The sequence below is a fragment of the Pithys albifrons genome, chromosome 18 (genome assembly GCF_047495875.1).
Source record: "Pithys albifrons albifrons isolate INPA30051 chromosome 18, PitAlb_v1, whole genome shotgun sequence".
Taxonomy (NCBI): domain Eukaryota; kingdom Metazoa; phylum Chordata; class Aves; order Passeriformes; family Thamnophilidae; genus Pithys; species Pithys albifrons.
Genome location: NC_092475.1, coordinates 14,768,819 through 14,791,988, shown reverse-complemented (window position 1 = coordinate 14,791,988; position 23,170 = coordinate 14,768,819). Strand labels below are relative to the sequence as shown.

General features: G+C 47.2%; 1 protein-coding gene across 4 annotated transcripts in view; it reads right to left on the bottom strand.

Moving 5' to 3' along the window:
- NCOA6 (nuclear receptor coactivator 6) overlaps positions 1 to 17,824 on the bottom strand; it is a 45,020-nt gene extending 27,196 nt beyond the window's left edge. For 3 of the 4 annotated variants that reach the window (XM_071573221.1, XM_071573223.1, XM_071573224.1), the window contains exons 1-7: positions 17,725 to 17,824; positions 10,954 to 11,057; positions 5,685 to 5,831; positions 5,307 to 5,581; positions 2,342 to 2,497; positions 1,759 to 1,881; positions 303 to 431 (exon numbers count right to left, since the gene is read on the bottom strand). In XM_071573221.1, coding sequence (XP_071429322.1) covers positions 303 to 431; positions 1,759 to 1,881; positions 2,342 to 2,497; positions 5,307 to 5,577 — 679 coding nt within the window. In that variant the 5' untranslated portion in view covers positions 5,578 to 5,581; positions 5,685 to 5,831; positions 10,954 to 11,057; positions 17,725 to 17,824. Of the gene's footprint in view, positions 1 to 302; positions 432 to 1,758; positions 1,882 to 2,341; positions 2,498 to 5,306; positions 5,582 to 5,684; positions 5,832 to 10,953; positions 11,058 to 17,024; positions 17,057 to 17,724 lie in introns of those variants that run through there. The other variant, XM_071573222.1, reaches the window with a different exon arrangement.
- Positions 17,825 to 23,170: the final 5,346 nt, after the last annotated feature.

The following is a 23,170-nucleotide window of genomic DNA, read 5'->3' as shown; positions in this document are numbered from 1 at the left end:
CTTACCTTTAGCTAAACATAAAGCTCAGTCACAACAGTTCAGCTGGAAGAATAGCACTACCACTGCTCAACACAAAATATGAAGCAAGCTGGTGACTTAGAAGGCACTCAAATTATTTGAAAAGTTTTAACAAACTAGTTGGGGCACAGTGGGTTCCACAGAAAGAGCAGCTCCCAGAAGGGCAGGGAAAACGCTCCAGAACAGTTCTGGAGTGTTCTCATGAGTGCACACTCAAGTCTGTGTGCCGAAGAATGAAAGTACAAGAACATTTTCAGGTCAGTACCAGGACTAAGTTTTACCACCTGGCTGCGAGGAAGGCCGAGGTGTTCGTGGCTGCAGCTCAGCACTAGCACCACTTGCTACCATAGAGGTGGGCACATTTCCACTCTGGGACATCATGACAGCTGTAGCATTGCTCATTCTTATTAAACCTTAAAAAATAAAAATAGATATTATCAAGTTTTGCAGTTTTTACATAGAGAAGAATTTTAGATTTTTTTCTTTTAACAAAAAAAAGATGTCAATGAAACATTTCTTTAGACTTCAAGAGCTATTTGAAATAACCTGAGAATGCACCTCTCTGTCTGGGAGCTCAGATTTCCTGATATCAAACAAAGAAGTTCAGGTCCTGCTGAACCTTTTTTGTTTAACATGAAACCTTTAAAAAGGATATAAAAGGAAATCGTTCTGATTCAAAAATTGATGTGAGCCTGACTTGCTACTGAAGTCATCAAGTGACAAGATTGTATCAAAGTCATAGATGTAACTCAGATTTTTGCAAAATCTGAAACTAGAAAGTAACTGAGATGTTGCAAGAGAGGAAAAAAAAAGTCAGTGTTTCACTTCCACAGGCTGCTATTTTATAACATCATTGATACTGTTGCCCAGTTATTGCTGTTCTATACTGTTTGACCTGCAGACAGGAAACACAGCAGAAAGCAGAGCCCTTCTTTAAATGTTTTACATTCTTTGTTAAGCACAATGATTTCACTACCATTTAATCAGGTTTCTACAGAGTTGCAATGTTCTTTCCATTCCTTCTCAACAACAGCCACAAATGCATCTTACATAAACTGACCAAAAATGTTCCTGTTTTTTTTAATTGCTTTAAGTAAAATAATTATTTTTTTTTGTTTTGCCTTATGATTCAGATGGTAAAATAAATTATATAGCAGCTTTCTTTGTAAAATCTGAATTCTTTAGTTAAAAATTCCTTATGGACATGCAAGGCTATAAAACGTAGAGTTTAATGAAAATACACCTCTTCACAAAACTTCCTTCTCTATAACCAGCTCTCGAAAGTTTATCAGAAAATAGAAGGAGAGAGTAGCAATGACAGTGTCCTGTCCTTCCCATAAATCTAATGGATTTAATCTAAAGTAGTTTATTAGTGCACACTGAGCCTATGCTCATTTCCATAAAGGGAGCCAAACACAACACTGTGTGAATTTGTGCACATTTTCAAGTGAATTCTCTACATTAAATTCATCTGCTTTAACAGGCTTTATGTAACAAACCAAACACCAAACCATCAAACCCCCTCCCCCAGACAAACCAGTTGGCCCCCACCAAAATCACTCCAATGTTTGTGCAACAAAATGTGGGCCAGTTTGCATAATACAGGACACAGTTTGACAGCACAGAACAAGGACACACATTAACTAAAATGGCAAGTAGGATTCTGCAAACAGTAGCTGCAGTAACCAGTGGAATGCCAGGATTAGCCGAGTTACAACTTCCTGCCCCCGAGGAGCTCACCTTGCCCGCCCTGCAGGGGAAAGGCCGTGTCCATCCGCACGGCGCCGCCCACGCCCAGCGGGCCGTTGATCCGCACATCTTGGCTCCTGCCCTGAGCCAGGGCCAGGTTGATGGCACCTTCCCCTGGAAGGGAAGCACACGTTGGGTGAACAGAGTGAGACAGAAAAGCAGAAACAGACACCTGCAAAAGGACACTTAAAATGTCGAGGAAGGAAGAAGAGACTCCATCCATACTGCACGTTTTAGAAGGACACACATCACACCACCCTTCTGGCCTTCAATTTTAAGAAGAACAATCCTCACGACAAGCACTACCCGTCCTTGGTTTCACTGTTTTAAAGAAGGCCTCATATGAAACAACAGGGAAAGAAAATCAGTGCACCTTTGCTAGCCAACACTCAAAAACCATTTTTCAGGTTTCCTGGGGCCTAGAGGATTTTCAGGTTTCATTTTTGTTATTATTAAATATTCTTCTTGAAAAAATAGATGTCTTCAGCTATCTTTTCACTGACACCAAAGTAGTAACTTTGAAGTTTTGCAACATTAACCAAGTAAATTTTGGAAGCAAATTCATGTGAAATACCTTCAATCTGAACCGAGAGAATGCCCAGGTCTCGAAGCTGCTGGTTGTTATTCTGGGCCAGGATTCGCAGCCGCTCGGCAGCTTCGCGCGGGATATTGAAGGTGACACGGACGCTGTTCCAAGGCTCTATTTTCTGCACTTTTAACTTGTTGGATTCTTAACAGAAAGGCAGTCAGAGTCAGTGCAAAGGCAGTTTTCCAACACATATGATGAAATAACTTGGCTAGAAGAGATTAAAATACTGAAACACTGGCTTTGAAAACTGCCAGTGGCCACTCTCAGGGAGAAGAGATTTCTCCTGCACGGGTGTACAGTGACTGATGTTGCCAAACACTTCAGGGATCTTCCAAAAATCAGGAATAAGGAAACTAATCAAATGAAAATCAATGCAGTAGCCAACATGATCACTTGATAGTACTACTCAAAAACTGAAATATTCTGTGAATAAACTACTTTGGAAAGATAAGTAAATATGAACTAAAACAGATTTTATAGAATTATACATATTAGGTTTGGGTTGGAAGGGACTTTAAAGGTCCTCTTGTTCCACCCACTTGCCACGGGCAGGGTCACCTTTCATCAGCCCAGGCTGCTCCAAGCCCTGTCCAACCTCGCCTTGGACACTTCCAGGGATTGGGGCAGCCACAGCTTCTCTGGGCAACCAGTGCCAGGGCCTGCCCACCCTCACAGGGAAGAATTCATTTCCAGTATCCCATCTAACCCTGCCCTCTGGCAGTGGGAAGCCATTCCCCCTTGCCCTGTCACTCCAGGCCTTGCCCCAAGTCCCTCTCCAGGTCTCTTGAAGCCCCTTTAGGCTCTGGAAGGGGCTCTCAGGTCTCCCCAGAGCCTTCTCTTCTCTGGGTGAGCCCCCCCAGCTCTCCCAGCCTGGCTCCAGGGCAGAGGGGCTCCAGTCCAGTGATACAGAAAATCTGTTTGTGAACCAGATGAATGTGGGAAATAATTGACTACAGGAATGAAATCCTTGAAATATTTGCCCTACAAATGCTTGTGAAACCATGGGTTTTTTTCAAGACCAGTGCCAAAGGAGTCCTACTAGTACTTCATTGATTTCTACTAAATTATTTGCCTTTCTGAGTTTGTTAAATCTCTGCCAAAAAGCACATTAACGTCATGCAAAATATGTACTTGCATATTTTCTGAAAAGCTGTTGTACATGAGTGTTTCTACATAGACGAGCAGTTTTCAAAGTAACAGCAAAAAGGTTGGCCAGTCCTGTTGGACACATTATCCAAACTGATACCTACCTAATGATTGCTACAAAATGCATTTAAGGAAAAGTAAAATATGCTCCTAATTAAGGTTTATAAGTTTCCAGTTTCCAGCTTTCTGAAAAGAAAGCCCCTCTGAAAACAGAAAGTATTGGCCCAAATTTTCATCAGCCAGTTCTTCCACCATAATGTCAGATTTACTGAGTTTGCTAACTTTTGGATTCTAAAGAACTGGTCAGTTAAGAATGCCAATACTTCATTCCTATTTAGAAATTTCTTTTTCTTCACTAATTCACCAAGCCCTTCTGCTGCTACAGTAATGGAACTGCTACATTCATCCTTATTCTACCTATAACCTGCTTTTGACTGAAAACATGACAGGAGTGTTAAAATCCCCTTTTGTGGAAGTCTGAACAATCCTATATTTACTGTTACTAATGTTCCAATATTTTACATACAAAAATTGCATTATCAGTTTTGGTATTGCTTTGTATTTGCACCCAAGTTTCTCTTTTTTTCAAGCTCTCCATCTGCCAAGACTAACCTCATGTTATTTACTAACTCCACATTCACAATATTCTATTTTGCTCTGAATCAGTTTGAATAACTTGTCACATGGGTAATTTTCAGATTATTTTGGCGTTGATTTTAAAAATTTGCTTTCTCAGCTGAGGTTGGAGTCATGTTATCAATCCTGGCATTAACATTTGTAACAAACCCAGCAGGCAGATGCCTCTACACAAGCACAGCGACTCCGTGCACCTGCTGGTCAATTGCCATTCAAAACTACAGTTCAGCTCTGGTATTAATGCACATCCCTTCACACCAGTAACTACCTTTAGTTTGTGTCTGCTTCCAATTCTTTGAGAGACAGAGCTCAAAATAGTGGTATTTCCTCATAGTAATTCTGTCCTATCCCAGCTGTTTTATCTTTCAACAGCAAGGACCCAGCAGCTGGTACCAGCTGACTACAGGACAAAACGGAATGAAAAGAGCAAAGTGACACAGAAATGGAGTCTGGGTATTCAGTCTGGTTATACCTATTTTTCTGAAAAGGTATTTGACATTGTTGAAAACACCACAAGACTACCCAACTGAGCAGCTACCAGTAATGAGCATAAGGCCCTTTGCAGATGCTCAGATCTAGATGTGCTGGTAAAAGACGTTGCAAAAAGCCTGTTGTCTCTGACTGGCTACCTAACTGAGCCCAGAGCTGGGGGGCACAGAGGGGCACCAGAGAGAACTGCATGGCCCCCACCAGGAAAAAGTCAGTCAGGTAGGGCAGGTCAGGGAAGCAGCAAAAGGGCACTCATGTTCTCAACCAACACAGGAACTTCAGAGTGAACCCATTCCCAGACAAACTGCAGTGGCTTAAATCGCCTGGATTGGGCACTAAAACACATCCCTGTGTGGACAAGTCTGGTTTCACTTTCATATAGCACAGCCATGTGCTAATGGAGGGAAATGAAAGAGAAAAAAACAAGTAAAATACAGAAACTGAGGAGGAAGGAACTGACTTGCTAACTCAATCAGTTTTGAACAACAAAACAACTGCAGACACCTTTAGTATGCATTTCTGAGAAGAAAAACTCACACATTCACTAAAGAATAATCCCAACAGATCTCACTATAAACTATAAGTCAAACCCAATATAATCTATTTATTGGTGCAAGCACACTAACTACATAAATAAGTATTTTGAGGACAGCTGAAAAACGACAAGAAGGTACCTTACCCATGTGTAAAAGGCCAGGCACATTCTCCAGTATGGTATCCAGCTTCTGCTCAAAGTCTCTGTCACCTATATTTCCTTTAAAAGCTATAAAGATTGTGGAATCCCCAGGAGCAACCTCCTGTTTCAGTTCATCTTCCTCCAGTTCTGAATCAAAATCCACCTCTAAGTCTTCCATAGCTGAGGAGTACAAGGAGGCATATGTATCTTTTAAGTTAGGTAGACCATCCAAAACCATTGTTTCCAAAAATGGGAGCCTGTCATATGTCAACATGATTCTTGGAAGGGAAAAAAAAAGTCATAATAAGTATAATAATAATTGTGTAAAGACATTAACAACTGTTTTCAGTGGCACACACAGTCACTGACAGACAAACCTACCGGGTGACACCGAGCTGGGCTCTCTGAGACAGAGTGAGTGAGGCTGGAAAGGGCAGCCATGGCACATCCAAACGGCTTCTCCCCGAGAACAGAGAAGTGTTTCCTGACAGAATCCTGCTGCTCGTGACTTGAAGTATTCCAGTTGATCTAAATGACAGTCAGGTAGAAAGGAGGATAGAGGAAAAAAATCAGAGGAAAATGAATTACATTTCTCCCCATATCCTAGAGGAGACAAGCAAACACCCAGTCCCAGTGGTGCAGTGCCCAACTGCCAGGGAACTGTGAGACTCACAGCAATAGTTTAATTACAGAAAGAGAGGAAGAACAACCAAATTTAGTTTTAGAGACTGCAGATGCAGTAAGTGCAAAGTTGTAGGAAAGCCACAGCACATTTTACCAGGAGAAATGTAGCATTTGACAAATATTTTACCCACACCCAGGGAAATCTCAGGCATACTATGCCTACTTTCTAAAAGCTTGTAAAGATTTAGGTGTTTTCAGCTGCTTTTGCACATTACAACCTGAAATCTGCTCCCCCTGGGGCAGTGCACAACTGTCCCCGTGCCCCCATGTCAGGCTTGGATAAGAATGAATTCGGTAAGTCAAGGCCCACACCTGATGGTTTTTACTTTATAAACTGTCTAAACTTTGCAATAAATTTTGACATTATGAGAGTAACCTAAGCTGTTATGTGTACAGAAGTACAACCTGTGGTAACTTATCCCTAAACTTACAGTGGACACTACCAATATTTAGTTAAGATACACATTTTCTCTTTCCATCACGGGCCATTCTAAGGGCTGTGGCACTTCCTTTTCCAGGTGAGACATCTGCTCTAACACTCAACAACACTCTGCAGGTACTGCCACAAGATTCAAACCAGCTACACCAACAGCTAAAGCTGATGCCAAGCCCCAAACAGAAACCTGTTCCTGACCACCACTGTCAAATTCGAATCCATTCACCAGTCAGGACCCCATAACTCCAAAGCTGTGGGGATTCAGCACAACCCACCCAGGGTTTGGTCTGGGACTTGAACACATCTTGAATAGGATACAGACTGGGGGCTTGGCAGAGGTTCAAGTTCCCAGCACAGATTAAACCCACAACTTTGAGATTAAAGGTGTGATGCAGATACTGGCCAGAAAACAGTATTTTCTAATAAAAAATATCTAACAATGCCAGACAACCTCAAATTCAGAGCTGCACTTGCATAATATTAATGAAGGGACAATATTACAAAGGGAAAGTGAAGGACTTGGAAGTCATAAAACCCCCTCAGCTTTTGGTCAGGTTTCCATGCACACACTCACTGAGATTTTATAAAATATAGGGTTTTTTTCCTCCCTTGCAACCCCACCTCACACCAGGCAGGCCAACAGCACTGAGGATTAATCCCCTGTTTCTCACACAGTTACCCTCTCACCCTGCAGCACCAGCCCTCATCCTCACAGGACTCAGATTAAAAACAGAGCTAATTCTGTCTCACAAGCTCTTTTGTAATCCAAACAGAAAATAAGTTAAAATGTTTCCTCATCTATGTCCATAGTGCTTTCATATACTGCTGTTCTCATGGAAATTTTAAAGATGGGAAATAGAGACATAAATTTTTAAAAATCATTACCAGGCAAACATAGAGACAATTAAATCTTTTTTCCCCCCAGACTTCATTGAGTCAAACTCCTCAATTTCATGTCAGGTGTCCAGAAAATGAGAATCTCAATTAATAGGAATCTGTGAAAAGCTGTTTCAATTGATTTTCACACATAATTTCTTGAACAGGAAACTTCCTTACCCAAGCAGGCTTAACACCTACCAGGAGAGTATCTCTTCTGCATTCCTACATCTTTCATTCCACATCCACTGACTCCAGAAAGAGGAGCTGGAAATCCTACAGAAATAGCCTTGTAAGGATCAAGCACATCCCCTCTGTGCAATGAATGCATCCCATGAAATATAAGCACTATATTTTTAAGAAAATTACATAGAACGTTACTTATCTGAAAATCTTGAGTAAGTGTTTCAGGGAGAGAAATCTCAGCTGAATTTACAAGGTCTTATATGCTGAAAAAGCAGTTACTTGGAGGTGCTGGGGTGCTGCACCCGCAGCAAGAAACGTGAGCATGTCTGACAATCCCTAACACCAAAGAAATAAAAGTTTACCTAAAAGAACACAAATATTTTCAATCTTTTTTTGAATGAAAGTGTCTGAAGCCCCCATCTTCTCTGTGAAAGAGCAGAAGACTCCCAGACTTGCCTAAACCATGATTTTAAAGAATCCATGAAAATGCTGCAGCTTAAACCTGATTTCATCAACCTCACATCAAAGTGGCAAAATCTGATAGGACTTATGAAATTATGGCCCTTGTAAACACTATTAAAATAGAGTTTGCCAAACTCCCAAGGACCACAGGCTTTGCTACACTGACTCAGAGAATCACAGCACTGCAGGGATATTGGGAGTTAAGGAAACAAACCAAGACTGACCTTTAAATTTTACTTCTGAATCAGAACCTGTAGCTGTAGCTCCCTTTGCATTTTTTCTTCACATTACACTCCTCAAGGATCTCTGCTACATCCATCTGCCCTCTCTTCCTCTCAAATCATGCAGTTTAGTCCATTCCTACATTCAGGTGCCATTTATCTCAAGTATGACAGGAGAAAGCAATGATTTTCAACATCCTCAGGCAGCACATGGCACACCATCCACCTTGGAGCAAATGAATCCCAGCTGCACTCCTTGTCATAACAATCTCCTGGTTATAGGGCTGACTTCCACAAATCCCAAGCCAGCACATGACTGTAATTACTGTGTACCTTCCCTCAACACTCTTCCACATAACCACAGAAAGCTTTCAGCATAAGCACACCCGGGTAAAACTCTGGTCATTCAATAATCCCTGCAAATTAGAACTCCCAGTGAGTTATGGAGGGTCTCTGATGAGTAAGAACCACACCTGAATTGATCTGCATAATCACAGCACACCTCAGGAACTCAAGCAGTCATGGTCACATGGCAGCACAAAAAAGTCTCTGATCATCATCCTCCCTTCAAAGAGCACACATGGCCTCCTTCCTGTCCCTGCACCTGCTCCTTTAGTTTCCAAATTAGCATTTCCTATTATACAATTGTTTCTGGAAACTCAGAGCAAGTCCAGCTCTGCCACATGGCAACCACCTACCCACGAACCCACAGCAGTGTAACAAGTGTTAGGAGATTTATTATTGAGTTGGTCTTATTCAGTACAGTCTAACTATTAAAAATCTCTAACTGAAGTAAGAGAGGCAGGGATAAATGGCCAAATAACACACAAATGGCCAAAATGCACCTTCAGTGTTGTCTGGGGGTGGGGGGTGGCAGGGGATGGCCCATGAAGACCAGAGTGTCCAGCCTGAAGGATGCAGGGCACAGCTTGGGCTGCCGGAGCCTGGAGCTCCCAGGTACACTCAGCATATGGATAAAAAACCTGACCCACTAAAACATGGAAAACAGAGACTCTCCAGAGGAAGAATTCAGTTAGGATACAGGGATGCCACAGCTGAGAGCTGGCCTGATGGACAGCTGGGTCCCACACACACCACAGGGAGCCCTGAAGGCAGTGTGTCATGCCTGGTGCTGTCCCCCCCACCAGCCTGGCAGCAACAGGGCCCCCTGCACAGCAATCCCAGCACCACACACTGGGCAAGGCTTGGGAAATCCTGTCCAGTCCCTGGGAGAGATGGGATTAGAGCAAAACCTGAAACAGCCAGTTGTCACTGCCTGGTGAGCAGCTGAGCCCTGGAAAGCCAGCAGGCACTGGAGTGCAAGCACCACCAGAGGGAAGTGCTGGTCTCTGGGGTGGACAAACACAAAGGGAAAAAACCCAACTGAAATATTGATATTCTTAACCCAAGATTCACTCAAATGATCCAAACTTATTTATCTCCTAAACAGAACTTGAAATCTCCTGCCTTGATTTCTCCTACCTACTGCACTACACAAAGCACAGAAGCCAAACTAGTGCTTTGTCTGACCACCTGTCTCAGCTTTTCTGCCACAGTCTACTGATTTACCACTGTTTATACATATGCAAAATAAACTTTCACAACTGATGTCATACCAGAGCATGCACTCTCTCAAAATAAATACACAGTGAGTCCAATCTACTAAAATCCTGCTCTGTTCTCCAAACAGCTCTCTTCCAAATCACACAAAGGACTGGAAAAGGGGTGAGAGCAGAAGGAAGGAGGGGCTGATGCCCTTCACTAGCAGGTGGCTCAAGTCACACTGAGCAGGGTCCTCACCCTCACACTCACCATTATTTAAAACTGCAACAAGCAAGAGGAAGAAATGAGGTTACAGTCAAATCCCTTAGCACTGACAGTGAGGAGAGAAAGTCTTGAACAGCAGTAGCAACCAAACCTTCAAAGGACACAGAACCCTCCTTGCTTCTGCCTTCACTGAAAAATGGTTTTCAAGCAACTCAATAGAAAAAAACCCAGGAAAACAGCAGGTCCTGGATAATACGCTTGGATGTTTTCTGCTTCCTGTGTTTTAGGTGCCAGTGGGAAACAGGTTTTCATGAGGGGGACAGAGGAGGTCCAGCATTGGTAGAACAGTGCTGAGGATGGCTGTGCTTTAATGCCCCACACGCCCTCACTACACACGGGCTACAGTTAAAGTGCCTGTAAAACCAGAAACGTTGTTTCTATTGGCAATTTGTTACATTATCCTCCTGCAGATGCTTCATTTGTTGCCAGCACAGTGATCTGCAAGGTGTTAGACTTGAGCAATGAACAAAGCCAGACACCCACAACCATCCCACGGTGCAAAGGTTAAAATGACATCGCTGGTTTTGGCAAAGATGCACAAAAAAAGACTTTTAAACAAATTCTACGCAAATGTAATTTTGTTACACATGGAGATTAAATAAGGCTAAGAATCCCTATTGTAATATGAAAGAATACCTAAAAATAAATGAATAAAAATAATTAAACATGCAGTAAAATGAAACAACTTAGCCAGAGGTAGTAGTTCCAGTCATTTGGAATTTCAGACTTTGGCATTAAAGAGGGATTACACCCCAAATGCAACTCCACTGTTCTCTTTGGGAGAAAGGTCTGGGAACAGCCACAGCCCTGATGGCAAATGTGCCTAACCCTGCATGGCACAGTGGGAATTCAGCTCTGGACACAGCCCAGCCCACCTGGGGACACTGCCTGGCACAGACTGGGGACAATGAATAAGAACAGGAAATACTCAGATGCATCATGTGCTTATTTTACCCACCAAAATAAATTCCACAACTTTAGTATTTCGTGGTGTGTAACAGGTCCTCTGGTAATTCCAGAATGGCAAACATGGTTAAACAGCAGCTCCCAAAAAATGTAATCCTGAAAGAAAACCAACACATTTCATCAGACAATGATGCAAAATAACAAAAATACTGAATCTAATGGTGAATACTTCAATTTTTAATATGCAATTTTGCATGAAATCAAACTGTTGCCTTAATGATGTAAAAAGTACAGGTTACTGTATTTGGATTTTAACAGCAAAACTTGAGGATCTCAAAAAAATCAGCCTTTCACTATAGGCAGAAAACTGAATATTCCCTTTCCCTGGAAATAACATTTTACTATAGGAAACAGGGCAAGTTTTATCTAGAATAATGAATTTATTTAAGTCTTAAGACAAACACATCGAGATTAAATTCATCTTCAGAAAAGAGAGACCAGCACAACCAGGATGTCCCTCCACTCATCCTAAGCAGGTGCCAAAACCAGCTCAGGTTAAGCTCATTCCAGAACCACGTTCCGAGCCCACAAATCACCTCAGACAGACCCTGTGCAGGTGAATCCATCCCCAGAACCTGCTCCTGTTCATGGGCTCATCAAGCTGCACTCAAGGCTCTCCAGGTAATAAAAATGCAGCAGTAAAGCCAATGGCTCTGGCAACAACAAAATACCGACCCTCAGATCAACAGGATTTATGGGGACATCCCAGTGCTGGTTTCCAAGCAGATTTTCTGCTTACAGGCCTGCCTGCTCATCAGTGCAGAAGGGGACTGCCCAAAAACAAATAGGGGAAGCAGAAGAGGGAAGACTCAGAAAGACAAAGCAGAAATTTGCTGTCTTCTATCCAGACAACAAAGTATGTTTGCCAGCCCAAAAATGCACGAATCCCAACATAAAATGGCTTTAAAAACCTTGTGCATTTCTGCCAACCCAGCAACTTGGAGGGAAGGAAAGAGTGTATACATTACATAAGACCATACATGCTTTGCAGCACTTCTAGTAGTCATCTAACACTTTTCACCTTCTGGTATCTTCCTTGTATTTCTAAATAATCACTGTAATTCCAGAAGTGCAGCACCAAGCTGAGGACCTGACTGGCTAAATCACAAGCAGTGACCTGTTTCCAGCTATAGGCACTGGCCCAAACACCAGGACCAGTCACCCAGCTGATGAGCAAAACCAAATTCTGAAACAGGAAATTTTAATATAATTTGTTGTGTAATCCAAAACAAAAGAGGCTTTTCACACTCTATAGCAGATACTCCTTTAGTTCTACTTTTTCACACTTATAAAGTTCCACAGACTATTTTAGATGGCCTACAACTGAGCCACGTAACAAACTGGCTGGTCAGCTCCAAAGCCTTGCCAAGACTTCACAGGAAAGGCCAGGCCTTGTAAAAGTTGTTTCTAAGGAGGCCTCTGAGGTGCAGCAGTCGGTCCCCACACAGAACAGCCACACCTGAGCACGGCACGGGGAGGGGACATTGCCTGAAGGGGGGAGAACTGGAGAGAAGAAAAATCCTCTGAACTCCTTGGTGCAAGTAACCAAGGGGCTTTTTATTCCTCCAGTTCTCCTTTCTGACTCCCCCTCACCACAGATGGAGGGTCTGGGATGCTCTGTGGGCACCCAACTGCTCCAGAGAAGGGGGACTGGAAGGGACCGGCTACTCAGCAAGATCCAGTGAGAGACTGAGGATGGTCAGCCTGGACTGTGGAAAGGGAAACAATTAACTGCTGCTGTCTCCATTCCCATTGTGCACAAGGGATGAGACCAAATTGGGTTATGAAAAATGCCCAATCAATATTGGTTCACAAACTCCAATCTTCACTACAGTAAGTTACCTGACATACAGCAGGAGCACTGGAGACTGAGTGCACACCTCAGCAGACCCCAAGGAATCCATAGAAACAGCCCTGTGAAGCATTCCAACTACAGAGAGCCTTTTGTTTAGAGTTTATGATTTCCCAAACACCAAGAAAACAGAACAAGTCAGTCTCCAGCAATACAGGCTTCATTCACTCAAGCTGATACACTACCAGCATAAAACACCCAAACCCAAATGTTTTCCACAAGAAGAAAATTACAGCTTGTTATATCATATATCACCTTTTGCAGTGATACCCTGATGTACTCTGACAGCAGGTTCAATGAAACATCAGTTTGTCAAAGCTTCCTGGTGTGTTGAAACCCCACGACTCATGCCAAGCTGTAATGGTCACAGAGCAGCTGAGACATTCTCTTTTCTTCCAACAGAATTTCACTTTTGAGAACCTCAGAGTTGCTCTAAAAAGCACGATGGTAACTCCAGAGCAAGCTTCAAACACAGCTCAGCTGACCACATAGAAATCTCCACTTTCAGCAGCCAAGACACCAAACAAGGCAGGTGCCAGCCTTTTCCTAAGGCACAAGTGAACTGGGAATAGCTGTTCTCGTGGAAGCTGCAGACTACACTGTGTAATCTTTGGTCAATCGACTCCCATTAGCTGAGTTACTAATGTCACAGGTTAAGGATATTTCCATTTGGAAGAAACACACCATCACTTTTACCAGATGAATATTGACTGAGCTTTGCAGTACCCGACTTTCCACCAAGATCCATCACCACAATCAGCAAACAAAATGAGATGCTAATTAAAGTCAGGAGCATTTTGACAAGAGACTGCATTTTATCTTCCCTTCCAAGTGATGCAAAATGCCTTTTCAAGAAGCAATCTGTTCACTGTGTTACAATAAGCTTTTGATTTAAAGTTGCATTTAACACTACCAGACCTTTCTGGGCTGACACACCCCATTGGTGCTCCTTTATCACCAAATTCTCCCTGATGTCCATAAACACCAATATAACCAGCCCAGGCATCCTTGGGATCACCAGTACTGGACTAAGGTTTGACTGAAAACTGCACCTTCTGTTTCCTGCAGAATTATTCCTTCTTACGTCTAATAAATGTCTGGGAAATCTTACTGAAGTTTTTAAAATTCTGAAATGATATAAAGGATGAAGAAAGGATTGAAGCTAAAACAAAGAGCTTAAACATAATTCCTTTGATATGAGACACTCAATACCAAGGAAGCTGTTTTCCCTTCCAAAAAACTAATCCTCATATAATAGAAGCAGGCACAGCTTTGGTTAAAATCAAGATTGTGATGACAGTTTCCTGATTATGTAAAAACTTGCAGTTTATTTCTGCTGCTCTGAGCTTTAGGAGGAATCACTTCAAAAGTGTTATTTATTGTCACTACTGCTATGAAGAACCACATAATCAGCTTTAGACCTTCTAATAAAATGCAGATACAACAGAACTGGAGAGCAATGGATTGCTCAGGGATGGGAAGCAACACTTTGCCCTGCACAGGGAGGGGCTGGAACGGGATGGTCTTTAAAGTCCCTTTGAACATAAACAATTCTGGGACCCTACAAAGGCAGAGCACAGAGACTTAACTCAGTCTCTGTGAGCACTACTCAGAAACCACGATGACAGACACCATCCCACACCAGCTGTGTGGTTTTCACAGGTCACTTTACTTTTAAAAGAATAAAAATTGTAAAATTAAAATGTTCTGCATAGGACCTGCAGAATTCAATAGCAGGCATCTTTTGGTGGGAATAACTAGATGGTTCCCTTTCATAATGAAACCTAAAACTTGGGTTCCTACACATTCAAGTCAGCACAGGCAACTTCCTATAGCAAATTAATAGGTTTACACAAAGACAAATTAATTTAGACAAGGCATCATTCATCTCCTGTACTTTTCCATTTTCACACAAATCCAATCCAAACCTCTGTGCTGGTCTGTGCTTCAGGACACTCATTCAAGCTGCAGGAACAGGCAACTGGCCTCTCAGTTCCAGCAGGACGATGGCTCTCCCGAGCCACGGAGCGCCCTGTGCATCTCCCTCCTTCACTCCAGCTCCCAAACCAGCAGCACTGGGACACACACTGGCTGCCTTTCTTTTTCCCCAAATGCATAAAAAGGGTTATTTACTATGTCACAACCTCAGGGATGCCACATATTCATGACAAATGCAGTTCTCATTCCTATTTTCAATTACAACAACAGGAATTTTTGATGGGCCAGTCAGTTAGATGCTGTTCTACTGGATGCCCAATGCACTGAGAAAAATCTCCAGCTCCTGGACCTCTGAAGGACTTTCACTACCCTTCTGTGCAATCCAAACCTCAGATGAACTTTCACCTCCAGCAGAATCACTCTAATTAGCCAGGACACAAGACAATCTGAGTTTCCTTCATCATCTTGAGCCAAACCTCCAGCTCTCCTCTGTGGACAACTTAGGAACACGCTGAGTACGTGGCTGAGACTCTCAGATACGAGCAATGAGCGGCTCCTGCAGAACGCCCGTGACCCACCCTGGAGGAGACAGCACAGGCTGCAACAGTGTCAAGACAAGGCACAAAATATCCTTGGCTCCAGCAGAGCAAAGGCGAGTTGCTGGTCTGGCTGGTGGAAATGGAGAGGCTCTCCAGAGGATGGAAAGCCCTCACCTAGAGCCTGATGAAGTACCCTCTCTGCCTCAGCTCTGTGTCACCTTGGATTACACTCCCTGCACTGCTGGCCCTCACCTGTCCTCAGCCCGACATTCTCTCTCATCCCTCCTGCTCCAGCTGCATGTTCAGGAAAAAGGTTCTGCAGGACTGAGGGTGCTGCCCAGGGCTCTGCACACCCCCAGGCCCTCAGCTCCCTCACGCTCTCCCTGCACCACAGCATTTGTATTTCTCAACAGAGACCACACGATTTTGAAACAGACCCCCCCATCACGCCTTCTGCCCTTCAGAGGTTCTCTAGTGACCCATAAAATTTCACCATTCCCAAAGCAATCAAACTGTTACAGCCACATTAACTCTTCCAACCCTTTGCCACTGCGAATCTGTACATTTAGTGGGTCTCTGTAACCAGGTTGTCACTCCAGCTTCCATACAAAAACAATTACTACAGTATTAGAAAATTAAAATATATTGTCCATCTGTTTAAGGGTTCAGTTATCACGTTGAAACATTTAACATCTCCCACAAAGGCAGAAACCTTTGTCAGGATATAACTCAAACAAGTACTAAGAATGCCATTACAGATGTTCAGCAGAATTTACCTCTACACCCTGTATTTTCAAACATTTAAACCACTGAAAAATGGGAACACCAACAGTTAGAGATGCACAGGCTGGGCTGGAGTTCTCCATTTTCCCTGCACACAGTTGTTTCTCATTTTAAGGAAGCACCTATTTTTTTCCTAGAAAAGTGTAAAATTACTGCATCATTTGGAAGCCTGTTGTAAAAAACTCCTCCCTCCAAGTCCCACAGGAGAGGCTGGAGAGCTCTGCTGTGAGATTCTGCAGCCAAAATCCAAAGCCCAACAGAATGCCCTTTTGTGGGTTTAAAATACTGAAAGTGCCATTTCCCAACAGAGGACAGGTCTGTGTGCAGCCCCCCCCTGTTCCCATTTCAGTTTTCCTCACAGCAGAGTCTGGATACAATATTACTGTGAGACATTTCCTCGCAAAGCCGGTTAACTTTCCAAGGAGGCCACATGGCTCAGTGGGTATTTAAAGAGCATCCAAAGCCCCAGCAGACACCTCGATGCCTTCCTTGAGGCAGAACGTGCAGTCCCCGGGATGGCAGACCTGGCCGTTTGGGGCATGTGCCTTGATACCTTTGTTTCTTTCTCCATAAGATGCACAGAAAAGCTGGGGACCACTTGCTATTATTGGAAATAAGCTGCTAAATCCAAAACTTGTGGTTATTACACTTGGTAACCTTTTTGGAAAATGCCAGATTTGTTCTCTGTGGTTGTTTACACACACACACACACACACACACACACACACACATATATATATATATATCAGGGAAATACTGAAAGGTACTTTAGCTAAAAAACAAGCCAGAAAGACTCCAATGCACAATAAACTCAACAAGAGGCATGGTCTTTTCTCCAGTAAGATTCCAATAAGAATGCTTTTAGCAGGGTTTTCAGTCAGTGAATGAGCACAAACGTGTCTACCAGGAGGCTGAGGGGTTATGGAAAGACAAAGCTCATGAAGCTCCAACCTGCTGCCAACTCCCAGATCCACAGAAAAGCTCTCTCCTTCCAGTCCCCAAAGCAGCTGGAGGGCATCAGAGCCCTGAGCTTCCTGAGATCTCCTACAGAAACGCAGAAATCAGGCCGCGGAGATGAGTGAGGATCCTTTCCCTGACTGTTCTAAGAGTAACCGAGGAATTCGGACAAAAGCGGAACGTCAGCGGGCCCGGGCTGACCCCGCACAAAGCCGTCCCCGCGGCGCGAGGCCGGGCCAGGGCCGGGCACCGGAGCCTGCGGGGCTGACAGCGCTGCCGGCTCGGGCCACTCCGTGCCGGGGCCGGGCCTTGGGCCGTGCGGGGCTCTGAGCGCCCGGCGGTGCCGGTGCCGGTGCCGGTGCCGGTGTCGGTGCCGGTGTCGGTGTCGGCCCCGGCCCCGGCCCCCGCCCCGGCCGCCGTGCTGCAGGCCTCGGGCGGGCGGGCTGCCCCGGCCGCGGCGCCGCCGCTCCCCGACAGGCTCCTGGGAGCGCCCCGCGCCCGGCACAGCCCCGGCACACGCGGCACCCCCGGCCTGCGACCCGCACCGCTCCGCGCCCCGGGCTCGGCCTGCACTCCGCCTGAGCTGAGCCGAGCCGGGCCGGCCCCGACCCCGCCGCTCGCCCCTCCGGCCCTGCCGCGCCACCCCCGGCCCCGGCCCCGGCCCCGGCCCCGACCCCCGCCCCGCCTCCCTCACCTGGGCCCGCCGCCGCCGCCGGGGGCGCGCGCGGGGCCGCGGGGGCGCGCGGGGCGGGGGTCGCGCGCGGCCCGGGATCAGCGCCGCGCCGCCTGCGCCGCGCACGTGACCCGCGCGCGCCTGCGCCCGAGCGCGCGGCCCCGGCGGGGGGGGGGGCACCGAGACCCCCCCGGCATCGACGGGGCCACCCGGCACCGGCACCGGCACCGCCCCGAGGGGTCCCACTGACACCGGCACCGGCACCGGCACCGCCCCGAGGGGTCCCACTGACACCGGCACCGGCACCGGCACCGCTCCGAGGGGTCCCACTGACACCGGCGCCGCCCCGAGGGGTCCCACCGGCACCGGCACCGCCCCGAGGGATCCCACTGACACCGGCGCCGCCCCGAGGGGTCCCGCTGACACCGGCACCGGCACCGGCACCGCCCCGAGGGGTCCCACTGACACCGGCACCGGCACCGCCCCGAGGGGTCCCACTGACACCGGCACCGGCACCGGCACCGCCCCGAGGGGTCCCGCTGACACCGGCACCGCCCCGAGGGGTCCCACTGACACCGGCACCGGCACCGGCACCGCCCCCAGGGGTCTCACTGACACCGGCACCGGCACCGCCCCGAGGGGTTCCACTGACACCGGCACCGGCACCGGCACCGCCCCGAGGGGTCCCGCTGACACCGGCACCGCCCCGAGGGGTCCCACTGACACCGGCACCGGCACCGGCACCGCCCCCAGGGGTCTCACTGACACCGGCACCGGCACCGCCCCGAGGGGTTCCACTGACACCGGCACCGGCACCGGCACCGGCACCGCCCCGAGGGGGCCCACTGGCACCGGCACCGGCACCGGCACCGCCCCGAGGGGTCCCACTGACACCGGCACCGGCACCGGCACCGGCACCGCCCCGAGGGGGCCCACTGGCACCGGCACCGGCACCGCCCCGAGGGGTCCCACTGACACCGGCACCGCCCCGAAGGGACCCACTGACACCGGCACCGGCACCGGCACCGCCCCGAGGGGGCCCACCGGCACCGGCACCGGCACCGCCCCGAGGGGTCCAACTGACACCGGCACTGGCACCGCCCCCAGGGGTCCCACTGACACCGGCACTGGCACCGCCCCGAAGGGACCCACCGGCACCGGCACCGCCCCTGCTGCCGGTGCCCCCCGCGAGGGCCGGGGCTGGCTGTGCTTGTGGGAACAGAGACAGCATTTCCCGGATGAACTGTAAGGAGAAAACAGTAATCAAGGCTTTTGTACGAAGTTCCCAGGAAATGAGGGTTTCGTTTAGGAGGAATTTTAGTTCAGAGCGTTTGGTGCGATGGCCTCGGACCCTGCGAGTGTCTGTCAGGGAATTGTTGCTTTCGTTGTGCCACAGGGCGAGGGGGGAGCAGCCAAAGGGACCTGTACGGACTCAGCAAGGCCACGAAGCTGAAGTTTAATTAAAAGTCCCTTTATGTGATTAATGCACAGGCCCAGGGCCCGCAGTACCCCGTGGGCAATGTGGATCCCCACACAGGCCCTCAGCACGTGGAGGGGGTTCCCAGCTGAGGGGATCCCCACTGGACACACAGCCCCGTCCTGCCGCCTTCATCAACATGAGAAATGGCAGAAAAAGCCCGAAGTGTCTGGTTTGCTGTCGGTCATTGCTGTGAGAACTGGCACTGGGGAAGAAATGAAACACGTGGCAATTCCTACTACAGGGGGAGGAAAACAATCAGAAGTCCTTTATGGGAAAGATAAAGACTTTGGTCCTGCAAACCCACAGATTGTTCAGTGACTTGAGCAGTTGAGGGGGTTCTCGGGGGGGTGCAACTGTGGAATACTGCTGGATAAATGACAGGAAAAAAAGGAAAATGGTATTTTTTTTATTTTGCAAAACCATGTAAATACAACAAATCCACATCCCATTGAGCACTATAACATACATCACAGGAAAAAAAACCACCTTTTTATGCATTCATATATAAATGTGTTCTGTAAAACCCACCCAAACTAAATAATTAACATCATGGTTAATATAGGACTTAACAATTAAATCTGATTAGTGTGTGCAGAGCTGCAGGCAGAGTGCCTGTTTCCTTTGTGTGTGCAGCTTTAAAGCTTCCTCCTGGCAGACAGACTCAAGGGTTGTTTTGCTCATACCTTTTTATGTCTTCTGCAGTCTCTGGGACAGGGACCCCACCCCCAGCACCTCTCTGGGGGCTGCAAACAGGGGCAAGGCCCTTCCCCGAGGCCCTCAGAGGTGTCAGGAGACAGAGCTCGATCACAGGGTAATAAGGAGGAACATTCAATACATCTGATCAACAATCTGCCTGAGCAAGGATGATTCCCGGGCTTTGCCTCGCTCTGCTCCTGGCTTTTGAAACAGACTGGAAACATAAGCTGAGAGATTTCTTTGGTACCCAGGAATTACCTTTCTTCCCCTCTTGTCTTCATGTTTTCTTCTGTTTCATGAGACATTTCTTCACCCAGCTGCACTGAACTTCCTCCTGCAGACTGATCTTCCCTCAAAGGCATTCCCCACACTGACACAGAGAGATCAGACTGACACTTCTAAAAACCCCTGTACTGCCCACTGCTGATGCTGTGCTTGATGTGCAAGACTGTCCCTCGGGATTCTTTGTATTATGTACATTAATACTGGGCACATCTTGTATACCACAGCAAACAAGAACGAGTAAAATGCTGTTTTCCAAAACTCGCCTTTACTGGAAGCACATTACTGAGGTATCTCACCACCATCTCCTCGAGCTCTCTAAGTGCTCTGACCTTCTGATCTGGGCTGAGGGGTCCCACACAGATAACCTTCCTGTGCCTAATCACCCATGGAGTTTGCAAACAAGTCCTCCCTTCGTTAGCAGTGAGGGGCCTTGGACATCCCCTTTGCACTTCATAGCCTGCTGCTTCCCATGGCTTTTCCTGATGCTTCTGCTCTCTCTTGGGAAAGACCAGAACTGACACAATCTCCACATAAATAAAATTAATCCCAATTCTCTCAAAATAGCTTTGTCACGAGAGTAAGGAAACACAGGGAAGGTGGAGCTGAAGGGTCACCAGAATGCCAGGACACAACTGAGGACCCTTCTGAGGCATCTTTGCCCTCCTGCATATTGCAGTGAAAGGCATGTGGCAGGAGTCTGTCAGTCAGCTGGCAGTGGGGAGAAGGGAATGACATGATGTGGAGGGGCAAGAGGGAAGAAACATGGGAGAGCTCCAGCAGTGCCACCCTGGTGTCTGCTGCCTGCCCTGCCCTGAGCAGTGCTGCAGGCTGGTCTCCAGAGCTGACTAGTTTTGCACTGCCTGGATCCATGCTGGATGGAGAACTTAGATGTTCCTGGATCTTACCCATCCTCTATACACCATAACCAACCCAGGATAAGCTGTGGCTCCCCCATCCCTGGAAGTGTTCAAGGCCAGGTTGGATGGGACTTGGAGCAACCTGGTCTAGTAGAAGGTGTCTCTGCATGTGGCAGAGGGGGTTGGAACTGAATGATCCTTAAGGTCTCTTCCAACCCAAACCATTCTTTGATCCTCTGATTTTTTGTACCTAAATCCATCCTGTCATTCTGGTTGTGGAACTTCTCCACAAGCAGACCCTCAGATTGTTTTGGATGCTGAAGCTGTGCTGCAAAACCAGACACATACTAATACAATGTCACCTGCAAAGGTGGGCTACCTGCAGCAGAAACAGCTGTCTGAGCTGCTTTGTTGTCCACAACAGAATAGAAATGCATTTCATACCATGACAATCAAAAGTGTGGCTTTATTTACATGGATTTTATCTAACAGTATTTTCAAAGGGCAGGTATTACACAGAAAAAGTAGGTGGACTCATGAGCAGCTTTAGATTTTTCCAAACTTAAATATTACACAATGACTTGAACAAAATAATGTCTCCTCTAACAGCAGTACAGAGCTCACTTGGAGAGAAGGAAGGGGCATTTGTTGCACAGTCACTTTTGATCTGGGATTTTGTTAAACTGTGAGTTGTGGTGAGAAAGAGAGAGGTGGGCAATTGGCCACAGATGTGATAGACAGGATGGGGGTACACAGGAGCCATCCACTCCTCCTTGACTCCAAGGATGTGGAGCCCCAGCTGCGCTGGGAAGAGTCTTGGTGGTGGAAGGTTCATGGCTGCCCAGGAACTGCAGCCACACAGGATGCTGTCCCCAGGCAGCAGGATCAGCACTGACAGGACAATATGCACCTAAACATACTGTGGCCACTGGGGAGCCCTTCACGGGCAGCATGTGTGCTCTGGTACTCCTACTCCATCTTTCCTCTGCACAGGTGTGCTTCATTTTTAGGTGGTTCCTTGCTTCTCCGAAATTAGCTCTGCCTGTCAGAGCTGTCCTTTTCCTGGCTAGGGGCAGTTTTCCATCACTGAAGTTTAGAAGAACTTTCCAAAACCACTGAAAACACAGCTGCTACAGCAGCTCTTCCCACTTCACTTGATTATTTGTAAAATGTTACAAAACTCTGTTTTTGACATTCATAAAAGAGATAGAGGTTCCCTCTCATGGTGTTTACTGAGGCCTGACTGCCCTTTCTCTCCAGCCAGTGTCCATGATCAGTCTGTAGGGTTGGGCAGCAGGCGGAAGGAGGCTCTGAGATGATCTGGCTGGAGGGACCCAGTGGGCACTTGGAGGGTCTGCCTCCTCTGGCAGCAGCTGAACAACTGACACTGAATGGCCACTTTTAGACTTGCTGCCCCAGCTGAAGAACACTCAGAGAGACACTGACAGAGCTGCAGGATGTTGGCCATCCTCCCTGGAGTCTGGAGAACAGAACCTGCTGTCCCCCTGTGGCAGCAGTGGCTGCTCTCTGCCCTCACCTGTCCCTGGCAGTCCCCAGTGTCCCAAGGGATGGAGCAGGACACATGGCTGGAGGTTCTGGCTGGAGTGCAGGAAGCCCCTGTGTGCCAAGGGCTGCTCTTCAGCAGGTCCCACACCCATGTCCAGGGGCAGTGGGGGAGCCCGAGTGGCACCAGCCCAACAGTGTGACTGACTACTCTGACAATCCCAGCAGCACCTGCCCCACTGAGAATGGTGGGAGCAAGGTGGGCTCCAGCTCCTCTCCATATCTGGGCATCGAATGGGACAGTGATGGGAACAAAATGGCGCAGCCAAAGGGACAGAGCACCCCTGTCCCTCCAGCTGGATGGCAGCACTGGCTTCTGCCTCATCCCTGCTTTGGGCTTTCACCCCCAGCGCTCAGTGCTTGATGCACATGGGTGAGCAGCAGCACCTACAGCCAGCAAGGCAGTTTGTTATCTGTGCTTGTGAGGGGCATCCAGCCCTTGGGAGAAATACTGATAAACTGCTCACACTCAGCAGCAGAGCCTGGCTGCAGTTTATCTGCAAGTAAAACCAGTACACACTGATGGGCAGCAATGCAAACCTGGCACAGACAAGCTGATCACCTTCCAGATAGAATTTGTCATGTT